Source organism: Macrosteles quadrilineatus, unplaced genomic scaffold (assembly GCF_028750875.1).
Source record: "Macrosteles quadrilineatus isolate MER2022 unplaced genomic scaffold, UCM_ALF_1.0 Scaffold_1__1_contigs__length_201487025, whole genome shotgun sequence".
In the NCBI taxonomy this organism is placed as follows: domain Eukaryota; kingdom Metazoa; phylum Arthropoda; class Insecta; order Hemiptera; family Cicadellidae; genus Macrosteles; species Macrosteles quadrilineatus.
The window spans coordinates 122,677,270-122,697,323 of NW_026542594.1; the positions used below are offsets into that span (position 1 = coordinate 122,677,270).

At 36.4% G+C, this 20,054-nt stretch overlaps 1 protein-coding gene across 2 annotated transcripts in view; it reads right to left on the reverse strand.

Moving 5' to 3' along the window:
• Positions 1-20,054, reverse strand: part of LOC128984234 (INO80 complex subunit D-like) — an 80,551-nt gene that overhangs the window by 21,890 nt on the left and 38,607 nt on the right. For both annotated transcript variants that reach the window (XM_054403538.1, XM_054403543.1), the window contains exon 5: positions 10,115-10,334. In XM_054403538.1, coding sequence (XP_054259513.1) covers positions 10,115-10,334 — 220 coding nt within the window. The remainder of the gene's footprint in view (positions 1-10,114; positions 10,335-20,054) is intronic.

The window sequence follows — 20,054 nt, forward strand, 5'->3', positions numbered from 1 at the left end:
TGCTGTGCATCACTGTCCAATATAGCTCTCACAACTATTGTTTTACCATTTGCACTTAGTTTTACCAAAGCAGTACCTAGAAGTACAACATTATCATTGTCTTGTGCTAAACCAACAAGAGCTGATGTTGATTCATTTGAAGATTTTTCAACTGTAGTCCTTCCAATATTTGTTGGCTCTTTGGATTGATGTTGAAACTGGTTTATGAATGAAGATTTTCTTTTATCCACGTGATAAGGATAAGATTTAGGATTTGTTGTGTTAGGATTGTCTTGTTTTGATGATTCTAGATGTAATAAAGTGTGATGGCGATGCTTACATATTCTACAAGATCCAGATGAAGCACAGTTTCTGACTGTATGATTGCTACTCAAATAGTTGTTACATAGTGATTTGTTTTTAACAGCTGTCAATCGTTTGTCAGGAGTAAGTTTAACAAATTCATCACACTTGTAAATAGTATGACCACTTTTATTACAATGTACACAAGTCTGCTGATCCATATTTGTGGAAAAAAATAACAGTTTTAGTCTGTGAAGTTGTCAACTGTGAGTTATGGGATTGATTTGACTTAGGATTGAATTTTGAGTAACCAGATAAACTTTTGGCAGTTGTGTGGGCTAAGTTTGCAGCCTCTAACTCAGTGCATTCCTTTTCAATAAAACCGAGAAGTTCTTTAATTGTAGGTGGTGTTTGTAAGTCTGTTCGGCTATGCTCAAATTTCTTCCTAAAGTCATAATCAAATTTACGTAGAAGATTAATCGTTAATATAAGACTTTCAGACAAGATGTCATGGTTTAAGGCGCAAAGGGCATTAGCATTTTCTTGAAATGTTGACACAAAGGTTCGGAGTTGCTTAACAGAACAACCGTGCATTGAGGGAAGATCTAAAATGTTGTTGACATGTAGGGTAATTAGCAACCTTGAATTATTGTAACTTTGATGGAGTTGCTCCCAAGCAATGTGATAGTTGGCTGTGGTAACTGGTAACCCCTTGATTAGATTTAGAGGTTCACCACTGAGACATGACAATAAATAGGAGAATTTTTCTACATCGGTAATGTTTGAGTTTTTATGTACGGAATTTTCAAATAAGTTACAAAAGGAAATCCATTTTTCGGGTTGACCAGAAAAGGTACCAAGATCAATTCGAGGGAGACAAAGACCAGAAGTGGCTATTTCAGAAGTAGTGTTACTGGTTTGGGATTGTTCTAAATTGGGTTTATTGACAAGAGCAAGTACAGTACATACACTGTGAATTCTCAAAAATAAATCATTGATTTCATCTTGCAATTGGATGACTTGATCATCATCGATGTCTTCAGATATGGGGTCTGAATTAAAAAGTCTAGTTATGGTAGATTCAAACTCGGTATTTTTCCTAGTGGCGGTTTTTTTTAATAGCCCTAATTTTTTCAATTTGAACTTCGGTTAATTCTTCGGAACCAATTACTTGAAGCGCATTAACTTGAGATTCCAGCTGAGTTAAACGAGCTTTTGTGAGTTTGGCTTGTTTGGTAAATGTAGAATACCTGATTGAAGACATAGTGTACGTTGAGAATAAAGAATATCTTTGTGTAGTTGTTTGTAAAAATTCAAGTAGCCTAGCCTAACTTACTTTAAAATGAAAACAAGTAGACCTATACTGACATGAATTAAAGTCTTCAGTGGAATATGATAACAATGAGAAGGTAGGCCTATCAGTTTAAGTAACATAAACATGTACAAAGGTAGCCTAATAGTTAAATTTTCAACAACCAAAATTGTACAATCAATTTGAGTTTGAACTTTAAATAGAAGGCATAAAAATGAACATTTAAAAAACAATAGCATTCTTTAGGTTAGGCCATCTATACATTTCAAATTTACATGGATTTTACAGTTTTTGTCAATACAAATTGAAACAGTTCATGATACAATAACATAATGTTTGATTGTTTATAACGGCAAAATCCAAAAAGATAATTGTTGTATTAAGTATGTTCTTTTAGTCATATGATTTATTTGTGTTTAAATATCTTTTGTTGACAGATGATTTTTGTAAACATGTTTTGGTAAACATTAGTTTAGTTGGAAATAGAGTTTGTTGAACAAGATGTGTGTTTAATATTTTTGTATTAGAAATAGAACATGGTGGCAGCTTAGTGGATTTTTATCGAACTGAAAGTCTAAAACCACGCATAATGTCAAGTAAGGGCAGAAAAAAACGAAATACTCGGAGGCAAAGGTATGAGGATAACGGTGAGGACGACACCCAAAGTGAACTCAACTACGTTTCAGAAAGGGACTCTAGAAAGACTAAAGATGAGTCACGAGGTTTTGCATTGGGACATACGAACCGAGAAAATGATGCAGCTATGTATACTCCTACTCCTATGGTCAATATCACGTTACCAACTCCAGAAACGTTCTCTTTTACTCCGAATGAATGGCATTCCTGGAGGAATCGCTTTCAAAGGTACAGACGGGGTTGTGGTCTGGATAGCACTTCCGACGCTCGGCAAATCGATGTACTTTTGTTTGTAATGGGTAGTAGAAGTGAAGATATTTTCGATTCGTTTTCACCAAAACCTAATACTTATGACGAGGCTCTTAGGGCCTTTGATGAATACTTTGTGCCAAGACGGAATATAATTTATGAGAGATCAAAATTTTTGAGACACAAGCAAGAGAGTGATCCATCTGAAAAATTTATAACAGATTTGCATGGCCTTGCGAAAACGTGTGCATGGGGTGAACTAAATGATGAGATGATGCTTCTCGTCCTCATTATTGGTATGCAAGATGAGGGTCTGAGTGATAGACTCCAGCTGGAATCTCAATTGACTCTGGAGAAAGCAATTAATACCTTGCGCCAACATGAGGAGCTAGAACGCCAAAAACGTGAACTTGCCAATACTAATGTTTTTTTGGTAAATAAAACGTCAGTTCAAAACGGTAAACCGAATCGGACAGAAGGAGTTTGTGACCAGAAATACATCGAGGATGCAGAAAATACAAAGAAGTGCAGGAAATGTGGTTATGATTGGCACGGATCACTGGCCGAATGTCCTGCTAGGAAAGCCAAATGTGACAAATGTTCCGAGATTGGACATTTTTTTCGATGCTGTCCCTACCGCGAAAAGTGGATGAGAAAAAACAAAAACGTTGTTAAAGAAATCGAACAGCAAGTTTCAGACTGTGGATATCTACAGGTTCCTGAGATTTTCATCGGGAATATAGAAAACAATGACAGAGCCTGGGCCCAGGAGGTAAAAGCAAGCTGTGGAAACCAAGTGTTAGGGCTTATAAAATTTAAACTTGACACAGCCGCTGATGTAACCATGATTCCAGTAGGAGTTCTTGGTGATTTTATTAAGATTCTGCCTCTAGGAAAGTGCAAATCCCCTGTGTACAGTGCAAAGAAGAAAGAACGAATCAATATTTTGGGAACTTTAAGGCTGAAGCTTGAACATAAGGGTGTATCAATTTATGATCATGCGTATATTTCTGAGGAGATCACTGTTCCACTTCTTAGCAGACGTTCCTGTGAAGAGCTGAACCTGGTGAAGAGGATCTTTTCTGTAGATTCATCAGATATTGACTGAGTTACTGAGTACCCTAATTTATTTCAAGGATTGGGAAATATGAAAGGAGAGTACAAGATAGATATGAAGGAGAATGCAGTTCCTTATGCTATATCTACCCCCAGGGTTGTACCAATACCTTTAAAAAGCAAGGTGAAAGAGCAGTTAGAGAATATGCTTGAAAAAGGAGTGATTGTCCCAGTTGAACACGCGACTGATTGGTGCGCACCAATGGTAGTTTGCGCAAAAAAGAGAGGTGGGGTTACGATCTGCGTGGACCTATCCAAACTCAACAACAGTGTGAAACGTCGGTTTTATCCTATTCCAAAGATTGAACTTTCATTGTCCCAGATCGCGGGAGCCAAGTACTTCAGTAAGATCGATGCGAATTCCGGTTTCTGGCAACTGAACCTTGCAGAGGAGTCTCAAGATTACACAACATTTATCACCCCTTTCGGGAGGTATAAATTCTGTAAGGTACCTTTTGGAATTACATCTGCTCATGAAGAGTTTCAGCGCCGTATGTCAAAAGCTTTAGAAGGGGCAAAGAACTGTTTAGTGCACATTGATGACTGTTTGATATGGGGAAGAACGAAAGAGGAACACGACGAGTGTCTTAGAGCCGTTCTAGAGAGAGTGCAAGCTAATGGAATCACTTTGAATAAGCAGAAGTCTGAGTTCTGCAAGAAGACTGTGACATTTTGGGGGTTTGTGTTGTCTAAGGAAGGAATCAAGCCTGATCCAAGCAAGGTACAAGCAGTTGTGGACTTACCAGCCCCAAGTAATGCTAATGAAGTCCAGAGATTCATGGGCATGATCACTTTTCTGGCTAAATTTATTCCGAACTGCAGTGAGATTTTAGAGCCAATTACGAGCTTGTTAAAGACTAAAAACTATTTCTTTTGGGGACCAACTCAGGAAAAAGCTTTTGTCACAGTGAAACAGATTTTATCATCAGAGCCATGTTTAACTGTTTACGATCCGGAATGTGATGCTTCAAAAAAAGGTCTTGGAGCGGTTTTACTACAAGTTGAAGGAGAAAACAAGAAACCTGTGGCATATATATCTCGGACTCTAATGCCTGTTGAAGAAAACTACAGTAACATTGAGAGAGAAGCGCTTGCGTGCACTTGGGCAAGTGACCGTTTAAAATGTTTCCTGATGGGTAAAATGTACACAATTGAGAGCGACCACAAACCGCTTGTCTCAATTTTCAAAAGACAAAATTTGGACGAGCTCTCACCGAGGCTACAGCGATTCCGAATGTGTATGATGAGATACGATTATCGCATGACCTGGACCCCAAGAAAAGACCTTGCCATAGCAGATCTGCTATCGAGATGTCCTATTCCGGCTAATGAAGATGGCGAATTGACAGAAGAAGTGGAAGCCTTCGTCCATGAAATCAGTATGATTAGAATAAACACTACAGATGAAAATGTGACAAAAGTACTTCACTCACAAATGAGGGATCCAATATGTGCACAACTCAAGCTAAAAATTGTAGACGAATGGCCTGGAAAATCAAGTTTACCTAATGAGATTCAAGAATACTTTAACGTGAAAGACGAGTTAAGTTGTATTGATGGGTTATTGCTTCGAGGAACTCGGATGATAATACCTCATGAACTACGAGCGGAAATGCTTGAGAGGCTTCACAGTGGACACTTGGGAATCACAAAAACAAGGAAACGTGCTTTGGAAACCATGTGGTGGCCTGGAATTTCTCAAGAAATAGAAAGAAAAAGCAAATCGTGTCCAGTGTGTATTCAGAACTCAAGTAATCACAGTGAACCATTGATTCCAGAACTTATGTTTGGAGGGAAAATAAGAGACAATCTTCCATCTACTTTGGTTGGAAATCCTGTGGAAAATAAAGACTTTTTTGAGAGGGAGAATAAGTACCAGTTGAAGTATAAGATGCAATTTGATAAACGACATGGAACGAGGGGTTTAAGTGAATTAGAAGAGGGAAGCATGGTATGGATCACAGATCTACGTAGACATGGTAAAGTAGTCAGGAAATTGAACGAACCACGTTCCTACCTTGTGGACATTGACAAGAAAACCATTCGACGAAACCAGACGTTCTTAGTTCCTGCACCATACTACGGAGAAGATTGCATTCTTTCAAACTGTTCATCTACGGTCCTTAATTGTCCATCTAACTCACGTGATCGTCCAGACGCTGGCACAGTTACCCATTACGGAAGGTCCATCAAGATACCGAGGCGGTACCGAGCTTCATGAAGATGTAGACATCTTGAGGCGGGATGTTGTATTAAGTATGTTCTTTTAGTCATATGATTTATTTGTGTTTAAATATCTTTTGTTGACAGATGATTTTTGTAAACATGTTTTGGTAAACATTAGTTTAGTTGGAATAGAGTTTGTTGAAACAAGATGTGTGTTTAATATTTTTGTATTAGAAATAGAACAATAATAAACATTACTGTTGCAAAGTAAACAAGGTAATGATGGATTTAGCAGTTTATAAACATAAACAAATAACAAAAAAACAGGTGTTTTCAAACCAATGAAGCAAAAAAAATCATTTTCTTCTGTAAATTTGCACCCATCACAACATGTCAGAATCTCGGGTATGAACGTTGGCCTCCCCAAACAGATTGGTCTCCGGGCCGGAGCAATTATCGTTGCAGCTCTGGAGATGTGATCTCTAAAGTGACCGTCTTTAAATAGACAGTGAACACACAAACAAGTCTTTTAAGCAATGCCAATGTCAGCGAAATCATTCAGATTAGAAAAAGTGTCGGATCTCAGTTTGACCGTGACATTTTATACGCGTGTATTAGAGCCAGTTTCAAGGCCAAAGCGGATCTCATATCGACTTACATACTGGATCTCACTGTAAATGTGAAAAATCAAATGGAGTTCTTTAGCATTATTTGAAATATGACATGACAAACATGTATCAGACATTTTAATTAACTTTCTATGTATTACGTATTTTCTTTCAAAAAGCACCCCTTCTGCTGGATCTCCAACAGCTGGATTTTTACTCGGATCTCGTTCCGACACATTCGTAGGTTTGTGTGTGTGTGTGTCTGTGTGTCTGGATGTGTACAGAGCTAGGGACTACACCCGTGGTCCAATTTCGATGAAATTTGGTATGTAGGTTCTAATCTATGGTATCTCCAGGCGTTTTTTCATTTTTTTGAAATTTTGATTTTTAATGGGGATTTTCCCATAAAAACCGGAAAAATTGAATTTTCTCAAAAATGGCCTGAACGATTTTGTAGCCCTTTAAATTCTGAACAAAATGGTACAAATCCCATTTCTGTAAAAATTACGGTTCAAAAGTTATTGTAAATTATGTTGTTTTCCCATAAAAAAAACCCCATAATATAACAAAAAATAGGATTATCGAAAAAAATCCGGTTTTGATTTAACATAGTATGTTATGGTCTTTACCATTTTCATAGTTTTTTCATTTTATGGAAATTTTGATTTTTAATGGGGATTTTCTCATAAAACCCCATAAAATAACGGAAAAATCTGATTTTCCATAAAATGGCCCGAACGATTTTAATAAAAATTTAGTATGTTATAGTCCTTTAAATTCTGAACCAAATTGTACAAATCCCATTTCCGTATATTTATTCTCACATCTTACACATGATAAAGGTTGTTGACAAACTTATGGGTGAAAGTATGTGTCAGAATACTGATACCGTTTATTGTAATTTGGACTCATTAAAGTCAGTTTATTATTTGTTAATTCACTCAAACATTCTTTATGGTATAGAGCTTTATGGCACAACATCAATTAATAATCTACAAAGAAACCTACATTTTCAAAAAAATCAATTAGGACTATGCTTAAGCTTCCTGATGATGATCATTGAAGATATCATTTTTGTAATCTGAAAATTATGACTGTCTTAAGCCTTTATATTTATAGAACAGTGTTACATGTAAAAAATAATGAAGATACTTTGCCAAGACAACAAAATATTCACACATATAATACAAGAAATCTGGAAAGTTTAAAATTAATAATTCTAAAAAAGCAATTTCAAACAAAAATCCAACTGTTTCTGGGATAAAATATTGTAACTACCTTCCTGAAATCAGAAAATCAGAAAAGAGTTTTAAATGCTTTGAAAAGATTTCTTGTAACCAAAGCGCTATACAGTTTTGAGGAATTTTTCAGTGTTTAAGGTCATTTAAATAAATATTTCTGTATATCTATAAAATATGTATAATGTATCAGAATTCTATCTAGTTATTAGGCGATGTAATGTATGATGTATTGTTCTGAACGCCATTCATGTATACTTTTGTATATCTGTGAATAAAGTATCTTTGAATTGAATTCAATTGAATTGGTAGAACATTATGCCTATGGTAGATGTGTTATACCATAGCATACCGTAAATTTAAAGAACCAAATTTTCTCAAACCGTGTCCTCCACCATTGCAAACGCATAGCACAAGTATAACTGCAATAATCATTTTATCAGGGTGTTTAGTTTATTTCCATTTAAAAGTTCAAGTCTAATTCCAGACTTTTCAAGACTAATTCCATATTTTTCAAGATTAGTTTTTACCAACAATTAGTAATGTGTTGATACCAAAATGTATTGATTCGCAATTTTTGATACAGATACAATTTTTTTTAATAATCTAAATAAATTTTCGAATTCTACATCAACCCCTGTCTTTGTGTCATAAAGTATTATTAAGATGATAAGGGTGTTTGTCAAGTAAAGAAAATAATGAAGAAATGAAAAATTTTAACTAGCCAATTATGATTTTTTTGGATGATGAAAATCTTCCATGACCAAGTAGACATCAACATTGATTGCCGCAGACACGGGAACATCATCGTCGCTGTCCACGAATGCAATGAAATCATGAACATTTCCCGCGGCCATGTAGACATCATCATTGACTCCCGCGGTATATGGAAACATCATCATCATCGTTCGCGATCACGGAACAATCGTAAACATCTTCCGCGGCCGCATTCCGCCGGCGCAGAGCGAAGAAGATGTTCATATAAGTACCGGACTACACGAGCGTATGAAATGCCACCAAACATCTGGTTTTTTTGCAGAACCTATACCTTTATATGATGTGGAGTACACGAGCGTTTTGTCTGCCTCATGAGGACACGAAATTCAGGCGTTCGGCAGATCTAACGCCTCTGGATGTGTAAAGTACGCGGGTAGATTGTTGGTGCACCGGACTACACGTAGCGGCAACTAGCAATTCTCCTGCACGTTGATATATCAATATATCGAATTTATCATTGTCGGAACCTCTACAAAGCGAATTTAACCTCTACTTAACGAATTGTCTGCGTCTCTCCCTCGATACAACAAACCCCCCACCCGCATTATTGTTTTTGAAAAATCAGTTTCTTCAGCAAATGAAATGGAAAGGTGACGTCAACGCTTGCGCTAACATTCGTCTGCTCCGTTTACACATCCCTGTCCCTGTCTGCTGTCGTTGCTGCTCGCTATGTTACAACTGAGAAGTGATTTCATTCACTAAGGACTGATGACGATGTAATGTTTGGTAAAATGTGATTGGGTGATAAGTAACTATGGTGACTTGTAAAATTGTTGGATGAAGAAAAACCTAAGAAAGAAAAATAATAGAAGAACAAAGCAAAGAGAAAGAATAGCAATATCGTTATCTTAACATTCCTTTAACAAGTGTTTTTCTTAATCTTTAAGTTGGCTATGATTATAAACTTTTATAACGACTTATCTAATATTTTTATTATTTTCAATACGATTTGTTTAAACTAAGGCAACACCAATGCTATAGTTGATTATTACAGTATTGACATTCCTCTGTTGTGATTTAAAGCAGTACTGTAGAATACTGGCCTATCACGAGCAGTAGCTTACAAAACTCTCTACTGTTTTGTTTTGTTCTTTACGTGGTTTATTTCTATATAATACAGTGTTTGGCTAGGTTTTAGGTGGGTTAGAGTAAGCTGTGATTTTTAACTTACAGTTTGTAACCTGTACCAAGGTCAATGACTAGAAATGTCATGATTGCGCCATATTAAAGATCCCTCCCCTTTAGTACCCCGGATAATCGAGGTTCTACTTTACAATGTAAACACTGTATTGTAAAGTATTGTAGCATAGGCTACTTTAATTGTGTTTTAATGAGGTCAAATCCCGACCTATATTGACTGATGCTGGTTCTGAACCTCGACTTAGCGAAATTCCTGCAAACCTAACCTTAATACACTATAACGAACCTTGTTTTAACGAAATCCTTGATATAACGAATATTCAGTTCGGTCCCTTCAGATTTGTTATACCGAGGTTGGACTGTATCCACTAGTGATGTGTCAGTTGCAGTTGTGTATCAGATTAGTTTAGCTTTGGTCTTTGATATTGGTTGTGGAATATATTTGGTTTTAAAAAGATATATCAGCTTTACCAACTTACTTTAAAAACCTCGCCTCGCCTTGACCAACTCCCTTGGTTCTCAATCACTTAAGAATTTAGGCTAAAAAATCCATCCACTCGCACACCTATTCTATTTGGGTAAAAACTCACAAAAGCTGCTGCGTGCTTTGGGCACAATGGGTGGTGGTGAGAGATATCGAAGACTGGAACGCAGCACTGAGTGTTGTCAGAGAACTTGGCCGTGCAGTGTTGGAACAGTAGCTGGTCCACGTTGTACATGATGTGTTGAGCACAGTGACGTGTACAGGGCAAGGCTGGCCTCTCGCACTCCAAACTGCACTTCTGTGGTACCAGCATCGATACGACAGCTCTACAATACAACAAACATTCAATATTGTTTGTCTTATAAATCTATTACAAAATTAAAAATTTTTACCTTCAAGATTTAAAAAAGTTTAAGTTATGATGATCTTATACACTAAAAACCTTTTGAAAAACTTACGACAGCTAGCCTGGCCATACTACTGGTCCGAATTACACGCGGTTGGTACCAAATGAAAGATATTTTCCTGTAGATGAGCAGAATCCCTTTATAAATTAAAATAAACGCAAAAATAAGCACAAAAAATGAATTTGAAAAAAAAAAATTTAAATGGGCCTTATGGGTTGCTATGTTGGTAGCAAAGTAACAACAAAATATTTTGGTGGAAAGAACATCGTACCTCGTAATAGTAGTAATACCTTTGACTTTGGATAGAGCAAGACATTCCATTAGCATGTTACAGTTGTACCTAGTGCTTCTGCCAATTACTTATTTCTATTGTATACCAAGGCAAACTGAAAGAACAACGTATTGTGAACTTAGTGTCTTTTATTTCATAATACCAACTAAAATTAAACTGGGATAGACTGGCTCATTTGACATGTTCTACATGAATAAACAGGGTGTCTACCACATTTCTCAAATGGAATTCCCGACTTTTCATTACCATTATTAAGAATCTCGACCACAAACTCGGCCCATTCTCCATGTTACTATACCTTTTTCCGTCTCGCAATCATGGTACCATCGGCAACATCTCCTGCGGTCACAGCACAATCGTCAACATGTACCGCAGTCACTGCACTATCGTCAATATGTGCCACCGTCACGGCACCATCGTCAACATGTCCCATCATGCCTGCTGCGCGATCTTTAACATATCCCGCGTTAGCGGAGATATCTCTTACAACCGTGGAGATATCATTGCCAGCCGCAATACCGACGATATTTTTTGCGATTGCTGTAACGTCATCATTGTCACTCGCGACACGGCGAAATTGCTGACGATCAGGCAGAATGACGTGCCCAGAAAATCTTGTATCAAATGGAATCCCGTCCCAATGATCGGGAATACTTGATCCCGGAAATTCTCCAAAGTTTTGGAACGTTTTCCACAGACATGTTCATCTCTAATTTCAAAGGGTTGGATTATTTTCGACCTTTGGCTGAAATTCATTTTTTTCATAACTTTTCCCAACTTTCAAAATCCCCGACTTTTTCCTGAATTTCCCGGGATTCCCGACTGGTAGACACCCTGATAAAAGATTCGCTATAGCTGAACCAGAGATGGGATATACCCTGGTTTCTTATGGTCAATGATAGGCCTACTTATTTAAATAGTGGCAAAAAACATCCAAACACGACCACAAAACCATCTGCGCAGCAATAAACAGGGTGGCTGAAAAGTAACTTGCACCCCAACTTATGAACCTTTTGAAATATTTTTAAATCGGTTTGCGGCAACCTTCTTCGATATGAGAGGCTACGTCTACAATAATGATGGTTAATTTTGAAAATTTTGCCCTTAGGGGTAGCGGGGGTAGGGGGTAGCTCAAAATTTTCAAATGACAAATATAGTCGAGTTTGGTATAATTTTACAGGTTTTGACAAAACTAAACAATTGACATAAAGAAAACAAAAATTGGACCACCAATAAAAAATATCGCCCTAAAATCTGACTTGTATTCTTTCTCCCATTAGCTTGTCAACAAACTTTATCATTGGTAAGCTAAGCTGTGGGAATAACTCTGATATTTTATAGGAAAAATCTCAAAAGTTGCATTAACTTTTGACTGTAATTTTTACAGATTTGGGGTGTTACAATATTTTGCTTAGAACTATAATTTTACATATTCATTTTAATCAAAACCGGTTTATTTTTAAAAATCCAATGTTCCCTTATTTTATGGGGTTTTAAGATAAAACTAGTGTACCGGTTGTTTGAATTCGAGCAATTGCTAAGTCTTACAGGTGTTATTTTAAAACGAATAACAGTCATAATTTCTGATTACTTTAATAGATTTGACTCAAAGATTATGGAAATACTCAATATGTACATAACAGATCAATATAATCAACATGTCTTTATCTTATCATTTTTCAAAAGCTGATCTTCTTTTTTAGTGTTTTCTACAAACAGCCTTACTCATAGCCACATTTGTCCATAATAACTATTATAAAAAAAGGCTATTTCTATTTCTTCTCCTTGGTGGTGTTCAATGACATAGGAAATGTTTCCATAGTTTGCAAATCGGCTCTTTCAATGATTACTAAAAATGCAGCACAGTGTTATTTCAGTTTTCTTTTTAGTATATCAAATTAACCAGGCTATCTCGCTTTTTTCCATTGTAATATTTACGCTAACCCAAATTCAAATGGTAAATATTTTTCAACCGAGTCAGCAAACTGTTAAATTAGCAAACTTATTGACTGTTTACAATCAACATATGTTCTTCTTCTCACTTTTAATTTCTGACAACAGGTGTAGTTTCATAACAATGTTTGTTTCCCTTGTTAATCTTATGGAGAAATACGAAACTTTAAAGGGCCCCAGGGCCTCACTCTTTAATTATTTCCCTAAAAAGAAAGTTTCCTGCACAACTTCACGTTACGCTCTTTCCAATGACACCAAAAACATATCAATCGGTTCAGTAGTTTCGGAGGAGTAATTGTCACAAAAAACCTGCTTGCGTATTAAATAAGTATAGATTACACAAGTTACAATAACTTTTGAACCGTAATTTGTACAACAATGTGAGTTGTCTATGGTTGTACCATTTTGATCAGAATTAAATTCTAAGTTTTAATCAAAATCGTTCTGAGAAAGTTAGATTTTTCCGTTATTTTATGGGTTTCAATAAGAAATTCACATTAAAAATCCAAATAAATAAAAAAACTCCTGGAGATACCATTGATTAGTACCAACAAACCAAATTTCATCACAATCGGACTACATGGGTGGTCTGTGGCTCTGTACACATACACACAAACATACAAGTATTTGCCGAATACTCACAATCCCCAAATTGTGGCACCTTTCAATCTGCGGCCAGCAATGGATGAAGGAAGTTGGAAAAACCTTGTGTACACTGATCTCTCCCATAAACACTCCATTTTACCATCAAACACTCTAGTTTTTAATAATGGCACCTTGTCGCAATTTGGTATATATCAACAGTGCGTGTACAGGATTCGCCTAATGCCTTGTAGCACTTGAGTTGTGTGTATGTCCCCCCCTACTTCTCCATGGTGCTGTTGCCAGTTTTCCGTGTTGGTTGCGTCTTTCTGTGCCTGTGCCCTACAGCTAGTGCCATAGCTCACTGCCCGGGCCTGCATTCTTACATCTTCCTTACTTTCTCTTAATTAGTATAACATTGTTCACATGTTTTACTAAACCAGCAAATCAAGCGAATAAAATGTCGGGAGGGTTATATAACAGTAATAATTATCGTAGGCTATGTCATTAATATGGTCAACTAACGTAATATGGAAACTATGAAATACTTTAAACAAAACTAAAACATTAGCCCAAACAAAACGTAATATATACACATTTATTAATTCTTTAAATACAGTAGGAACTGTACTTCAGACCTTCTTGTACACAATTTTACCTGGTACAATTTTTGAGATAGCTTTATTGTTTTGAAATTAATTTCTTTAGTTTGGATTATACTACGAATATCAGAGCCTAGCGTTACCCAGCGTGCTCAGCAGCGTTGCTGCACTCAATAACTATTATTTTTAATTGTATCCTTGTGTTTACACTAAATAATAAAAAATATAGGTACCAAGAACAATAATAGAATAGTTTGTTTTACTGTAATTCCAGAAGATAAACAATGTTGTTTGTTTTTTAATTAGATTCATACTGGGTGTCACAAATACGTGCAGAATCTATGCAGAATTGGATTCTACATACAAAAATAAGATGAAAATCAAGAGTAACATTTTTCCAAAAACCAGATATCCGCCATTTTCTATTTTTTCACATAAACATTTTTATTTTTAGATTTTTCCAACAGATCTTTATGAAACTTTGTGTGTAGGTTTGTAATGGTAAAAATATTACGAGATAAGAAAACTAGGTAGCGTTCAAAACGATTTCAAATGGCCCGCAATGGGTCATAATTCTCCGAGCACCCAAGCACTGCGCTAGCGTCACGACCTCTATAAATACGGCGCAGAACCGGAGAAAAGTGAGACTAACGCTGGGCGAATAGCTAGCTACATCTCTTCCTGTAAAGGGGAGTAGAGTAATCATCACGAAACCGTAGGGCGAGGGCGGAATAGCCCGGTTAGTGCACCAGCGATGAAATAACTCTGGAAGCGTCGAGCAATAGGTGTTAAACCAATGGCAGACTAGCTCTTGGATCCGTATTTATTACGAAATCATAGGGCGAGGGCAGAATAGCCCAGTAAATGAACCAGTGGTGAAATAACTCTGGAATCGTTAAATATTAGGTGGTAGGCCAGGGCGAAATAGCCCGTGGACCCGCGATAAAATCAATTCGGTTTATTTTAAGCATTGCTGGTTTTAATTCTAAAGTGAAACACTGTATATCCATTAAGTAAAGATTAGTTTAATTTTTGAAGTTAATAATTTCAGTTAGTTACGACCAGTGTTTCACTCAAAGAATTAACACCAATTAATTACTCTAAATTTGCTAATTTGTTTAAATTAAAGTTTAAATCGGGCAGTAATGAATGTATAATTTACTGGAAGCTGATGCTTTAACAGCCACATGGTCCAGGGGCTGAGGTGGTTTGAGCATGCATAAAAGTGTAACGAAAATTGACTTTTGATTGTTGCTATGGGTACCTAGTAGATGAAGAAAATCGATGTTGTCGCATTTCTAGGTGGTTAATAACATGGGGGGAGGGGGTGAAATTGGGGGGGCCGCTGCGCACAAAATATCTAATATCTCGAGAACCAAAAGTCATATGAATACGTTAGACATGTCAAACTGTGCAGAAAATGCGTTCTAAATGAAGATTATGTAGTAGTTTGACAAAAAACTATGAGATGTTAGTAAAAATTATTTTTGAATTTACAATAAGCTTAATCAGGAATATTATAATTTTTGTTGTTGTTTAGAACCACTGATTTTTTAAATAACTATTTTGGAGAGTAGTATACAATAGGGAAATAATATTTCCATAGAATAAAACTTTTGCGATACTCAACAGCTATACAATCATCAGATAAAAAAAAAACTAATATAAGCAAAGGCGTAACATGCGTCGCGGTCATTGCTCTAGCTAGGCACCGCGTACAAAATTACTTATATCTCGAGAACCAAAGTCATATAAATACGTTAGACATGTCAAACTGTGCAGAAAAATGTGTTCTACAAAAATGATTACGTAGTAGTTGGTCAAAAAACAAGGAAAAGTTATTCAAAATTAAATTTTTTTTACAATTTACACTTTTTTTATTTTATAAAAATATTAATTAATTAAAACATAGTTAAAATAGATTGTAAAAGATTCTTACCTATTATAAAAAATGAATATTCCTTTAAAATGTTCTATAGTTACCTATTTCAACTACTTTTATGTAAAACTCTTGTACAATGTTAAATCAAAAGAACAGTCTGCGCTTTTGTCAATTACAAAGTATTGACTCATAAGTGTATGCACAATCACTTCGTTAGTTAATCACCGTGTTCTTCATAAAAGTCTTAATCTTTATCTTGATTATTAATGATTACTAGAGGACCCATGGTGCTCCGCAGCGTTGAAATAAATGTAAATATCATATTTGAGAAATAATAAAATTTATGATTTTTGATTGAGTTATACACAGTATCTTGAACTTAACTGATTCACACCAGCTCAAATTAAAGTCTATAACTTACTGATTATTTTGAGTCTAAAACATTAAAAAAAAAATATAAAATACTGGAGCTATTGACTTTTATTAAAGAAAAACCTTGTAAAAATAATTTTTATGTTCTTATGTTTTTATGTTCACCTTGCGTTTGCTACTCGTCCGATTTGAATAACTATTAGCTTAAACGAAAGCCGGTATTTCACTGAAGGTTCTTAGAAAAAAATATATAGGATTATATAATCATAACTGGTGAAATACATCTTAAATTGAAGCAAGAATTCCAAAATAAATCAAATTTATGCTTTTTATGGTAGAAAAGTAAAAAAAAAAACAATTTTTTTAATGTAGGCTATAAGATTTGTGTAACTAGTGTGCAAAGGTACTCTGCACTCGCGTTACACATTTTGTTTTTCCTACAGTATATAAAGTATATAAATAATTTTCTAAGTCTTTCAAACACTATACAACACGTTTTTAGGTTAGGTTAAATCCAAGCGTTAAATCCGAACGAAATAGGAAACGCTCCATCAGCTGATAGTAGTCGTAGTATCTCTGAGTGTTGCCAACTCATTTTGAAGCGTACACGTATTACGTGCCTAATAAAAGCACGCTGTTTTGTGTTGTTTGGTTGGAATACTGGAGTGCGGCAAAAGTAAAAAGAGTGCGGCAAAAGTAAGTAAAAGCAGCTGTGACGCAAAATTCTAGGGGGGGAATAAACTAGTATTCACCTAAGTCAGGCTAGGCCTACCCCTAGAACCGGCCTCACTCAAATTTCATCCCCGGAGTGCTCAGAAGGAGCCGAGAAAAATCCAGGGGTCGATACGAAGTTGTCACGGCTTTGACTGATCAATTTATTTAAATTTTATCGAAGGCTCAGAGCTCAGGAAACGTTCAGGAAACCCTGCAGACGCTCAGTTGGAGCTATATGTCATCCTTACCTTCGTTAAAGTGTTTTGTTAAATTTTGCCTAACCTTTGGAGTGACTCTGAAGGGCCGACGAGTATTCTATCTTAGCCAATGTGATGTAAATACTCGTATTAAAATGCAACTAATTTGTTAAAGACGTTGGTAATCGATCTAATATCGAATGTAAGGTAAAACAATTCCTACAGAGTCGTCGGGGCCTAATTAATACAGGGTGACACAAAGGAACTGGACGTTTTTTAAACAGCTGTTCCATTGTTGTCGCACGTGGTAGGAAGATTGAGGTTATGTCATTACCTTCAGTGAGGATTGCCATTTTTGTTGAAATGCCTCAGTGGACCGTAGACCATCGTGTTTTCGCATACGATACTTTTGTCCAAAATGGTAAACCCAGCGGGAATTTCGTCAACATTTTAAAATTGAACTCCATGGAACGGTTCCAAGCCGAAATACGCTATTAAGATGGGTTTCAGGGTTCCGAACAACTGGGAATATAACAAGAAAGAACCCACCAGGCCTTGTTACAACTTCGAAAACCCCCGAAAACATCGCCAGAGCAGCATTGATAAGGAGTGCAAGGGCCGTATTTTTCGAGGAAAATGGTGTAACAGTGGCATTGAGCTCTCAACGCTATGTTCACATGTTGAACACATTTCTCCGTCAAGAAATTCGCAGACGTCAAATAAATCGAAAAAGGGGTTGTTTTCAACAGTACGGTGCTACAGCCCACACTGCAGACCAATCAATGAGAGTCTTGAGGCAAATGTTTCCTAACAAGGTGATTTCTCGCTTTATAGTGACATACCGTGGCCACCAACAAAGACAGCTGACTAGTTCAGCTGTGATTGCTTCCTTTGGGGTTTCTTATAAATCGTGTTTATGCTCACAAACCACTCTAGAGGATTTGAAGATGGCAATCACAGAAGAAATCAATGGCATTGAACAAGACCTCCCGACTCGAGTTTCAGATGATTTTCAGACCAGAATGAACATTCTAGAGAAGTCCATGGCCGCCATATGCGTGACGTCATTTTCAAAAAAACGACTGTTTGGTAACAATTGGCAAATGTTTACCTTACTATGTACAGTATTAAAACCGTTTTATTCCTTTTTACTACTGTGTACTACTTATTTAAAAACCGTCCGGTTCTTTTGTGTCACCCTGTATAACTGAACTGATAATTTATTGTGATAGGTCTAAAATAAATTTAGTATTAATTTTCGTAGCTGATTATTCAACTCAGCCTGCTCCCAAGACTAGATTCTTTCACCCGCCAAAAACGGGGTTTAGAACTCAAACGACAAGTCTCGGGGTATTAAAACGTTGAATTCTAAATAATAATTAATCGTTAAAACGAACGGAATAAACGTAATTTCGTAGCCAATTGATTCAAAACCAAACGTAAGATAATCCTCCGATAGTCACTGGCAGGCAGGGACTGGCGGGTTTTATGCAAGTCGGCAAAAACAAAGTTATTAGAATTTATATAATTCGAATCGAGATGTAAAGAAAGCGGAAAGGTACAATAGATTAAAATGCGTAAAATGAAAATAACATAAAACGTCCTAATTAAGTATGCTAGCTAACCTTCGTAACAAAATCTTACGGTCGTGTCGATTATCAAGCGAGCGTAAATGTAACGACGAAGTTACTTTGAAGACGGCGTACGAACGAATAATCCTGTCTTTGAGTAAAATCCTTCGTTCCTGCCCGCTCGAGGCTTACGCGCTCAAGCGGCGAACTTTAGTACTACTAGATAACAGCTGATCGAATTCACTTGTTGAGCTGGTCTAGTTTCGTCTGTCGTCTGCCAACAAATAAACACCAGTTTGGGGTTATGTCGTCAGCGGCGTTAAATATCTGTAAAATCGGTCGGTTTAACTTTATTATGTGAAACAAAGAACTATTATGAATAAATATGTAGTTGTGGATGTGTTTGTGTACTTCACTGTGAATAAAAATAGGCCTACGTTCTTTGGCCCATAGCCCAAGCTATATGGCCAACACATAGGCCTCGGAGTAGGCTGTTGTGGATAAAAATCGGGTAAGTTATGGTGTTTGTTGACTATCAATACGTTTTTACCCCCCTTAAAATTTGGAACCTCACACCAACTAGCAACTTACAACTAGCAATTAGCAACTTGCTGTACTATAATCAGTGCAAGGAAGCCCACTTTGTCAGATGACTGTAGGAAAAAGCTTTACACCTTTCATGGCACGTGCAATAGCTGCATCAAGCTGTCAGCTTGGAAAAAGAAGGACATGGACATGATTTTCTTGAGCACGTCTTACAGCGGCATGGTAGAGGCAAATTCTCTGGTTTGGGATTCTTGAAGGCTGAAACCCCTTTCATTTCCCAACATAACGGTCTGTCCTATCTGGTCTGGTGTCTTTTTGTCGGTAGGTCTTTTTGTCCACCTACTACTTAATCGTTTTTGTAGAACGCTTTTTTCTGCACAGTTTGACATGTCTAACGTATTTATATGACTTCTCGAGATATAAGTCATTTTGTGCGCGGTGCCTAGCTAGAGCAATGACCGCGACGTATGTTACGCCATTGCTTGTATTAGTTTTTTTTTTTATCTGAGGATTGTATAGCTGTTAAGTATCGCAATAGTTTTAATCTACGGAAATATTATTTCCCTATTGTATACTACTTTTCAAAATAGTTATTTAAAAAATCAGTGGTTCTAAACAACAACAAAAAATTATAATATTCCTGATTAAGCTTCTCGAAAATTAAAAAAATGTAATTTTGACTAACATCTCATAGTTTTTTGTCAAAATACTACATAATCTTCTTTTAGAACGCATTTTTCTGCACAGTCTGACATGTCTAACGTATTCATTTGACTTTTGGTTCTCGAGATATTAGATATTTTGTGCGTGGCGGCCCCCCCAATTTCACCCCCTCCCCCCCATGTTATTAACCACCTAGAAATTCGACAACATCGATTTTCTTCATCTACTAGGTACCCATAGCAACAATCAAAAGTCAAATTTCGTT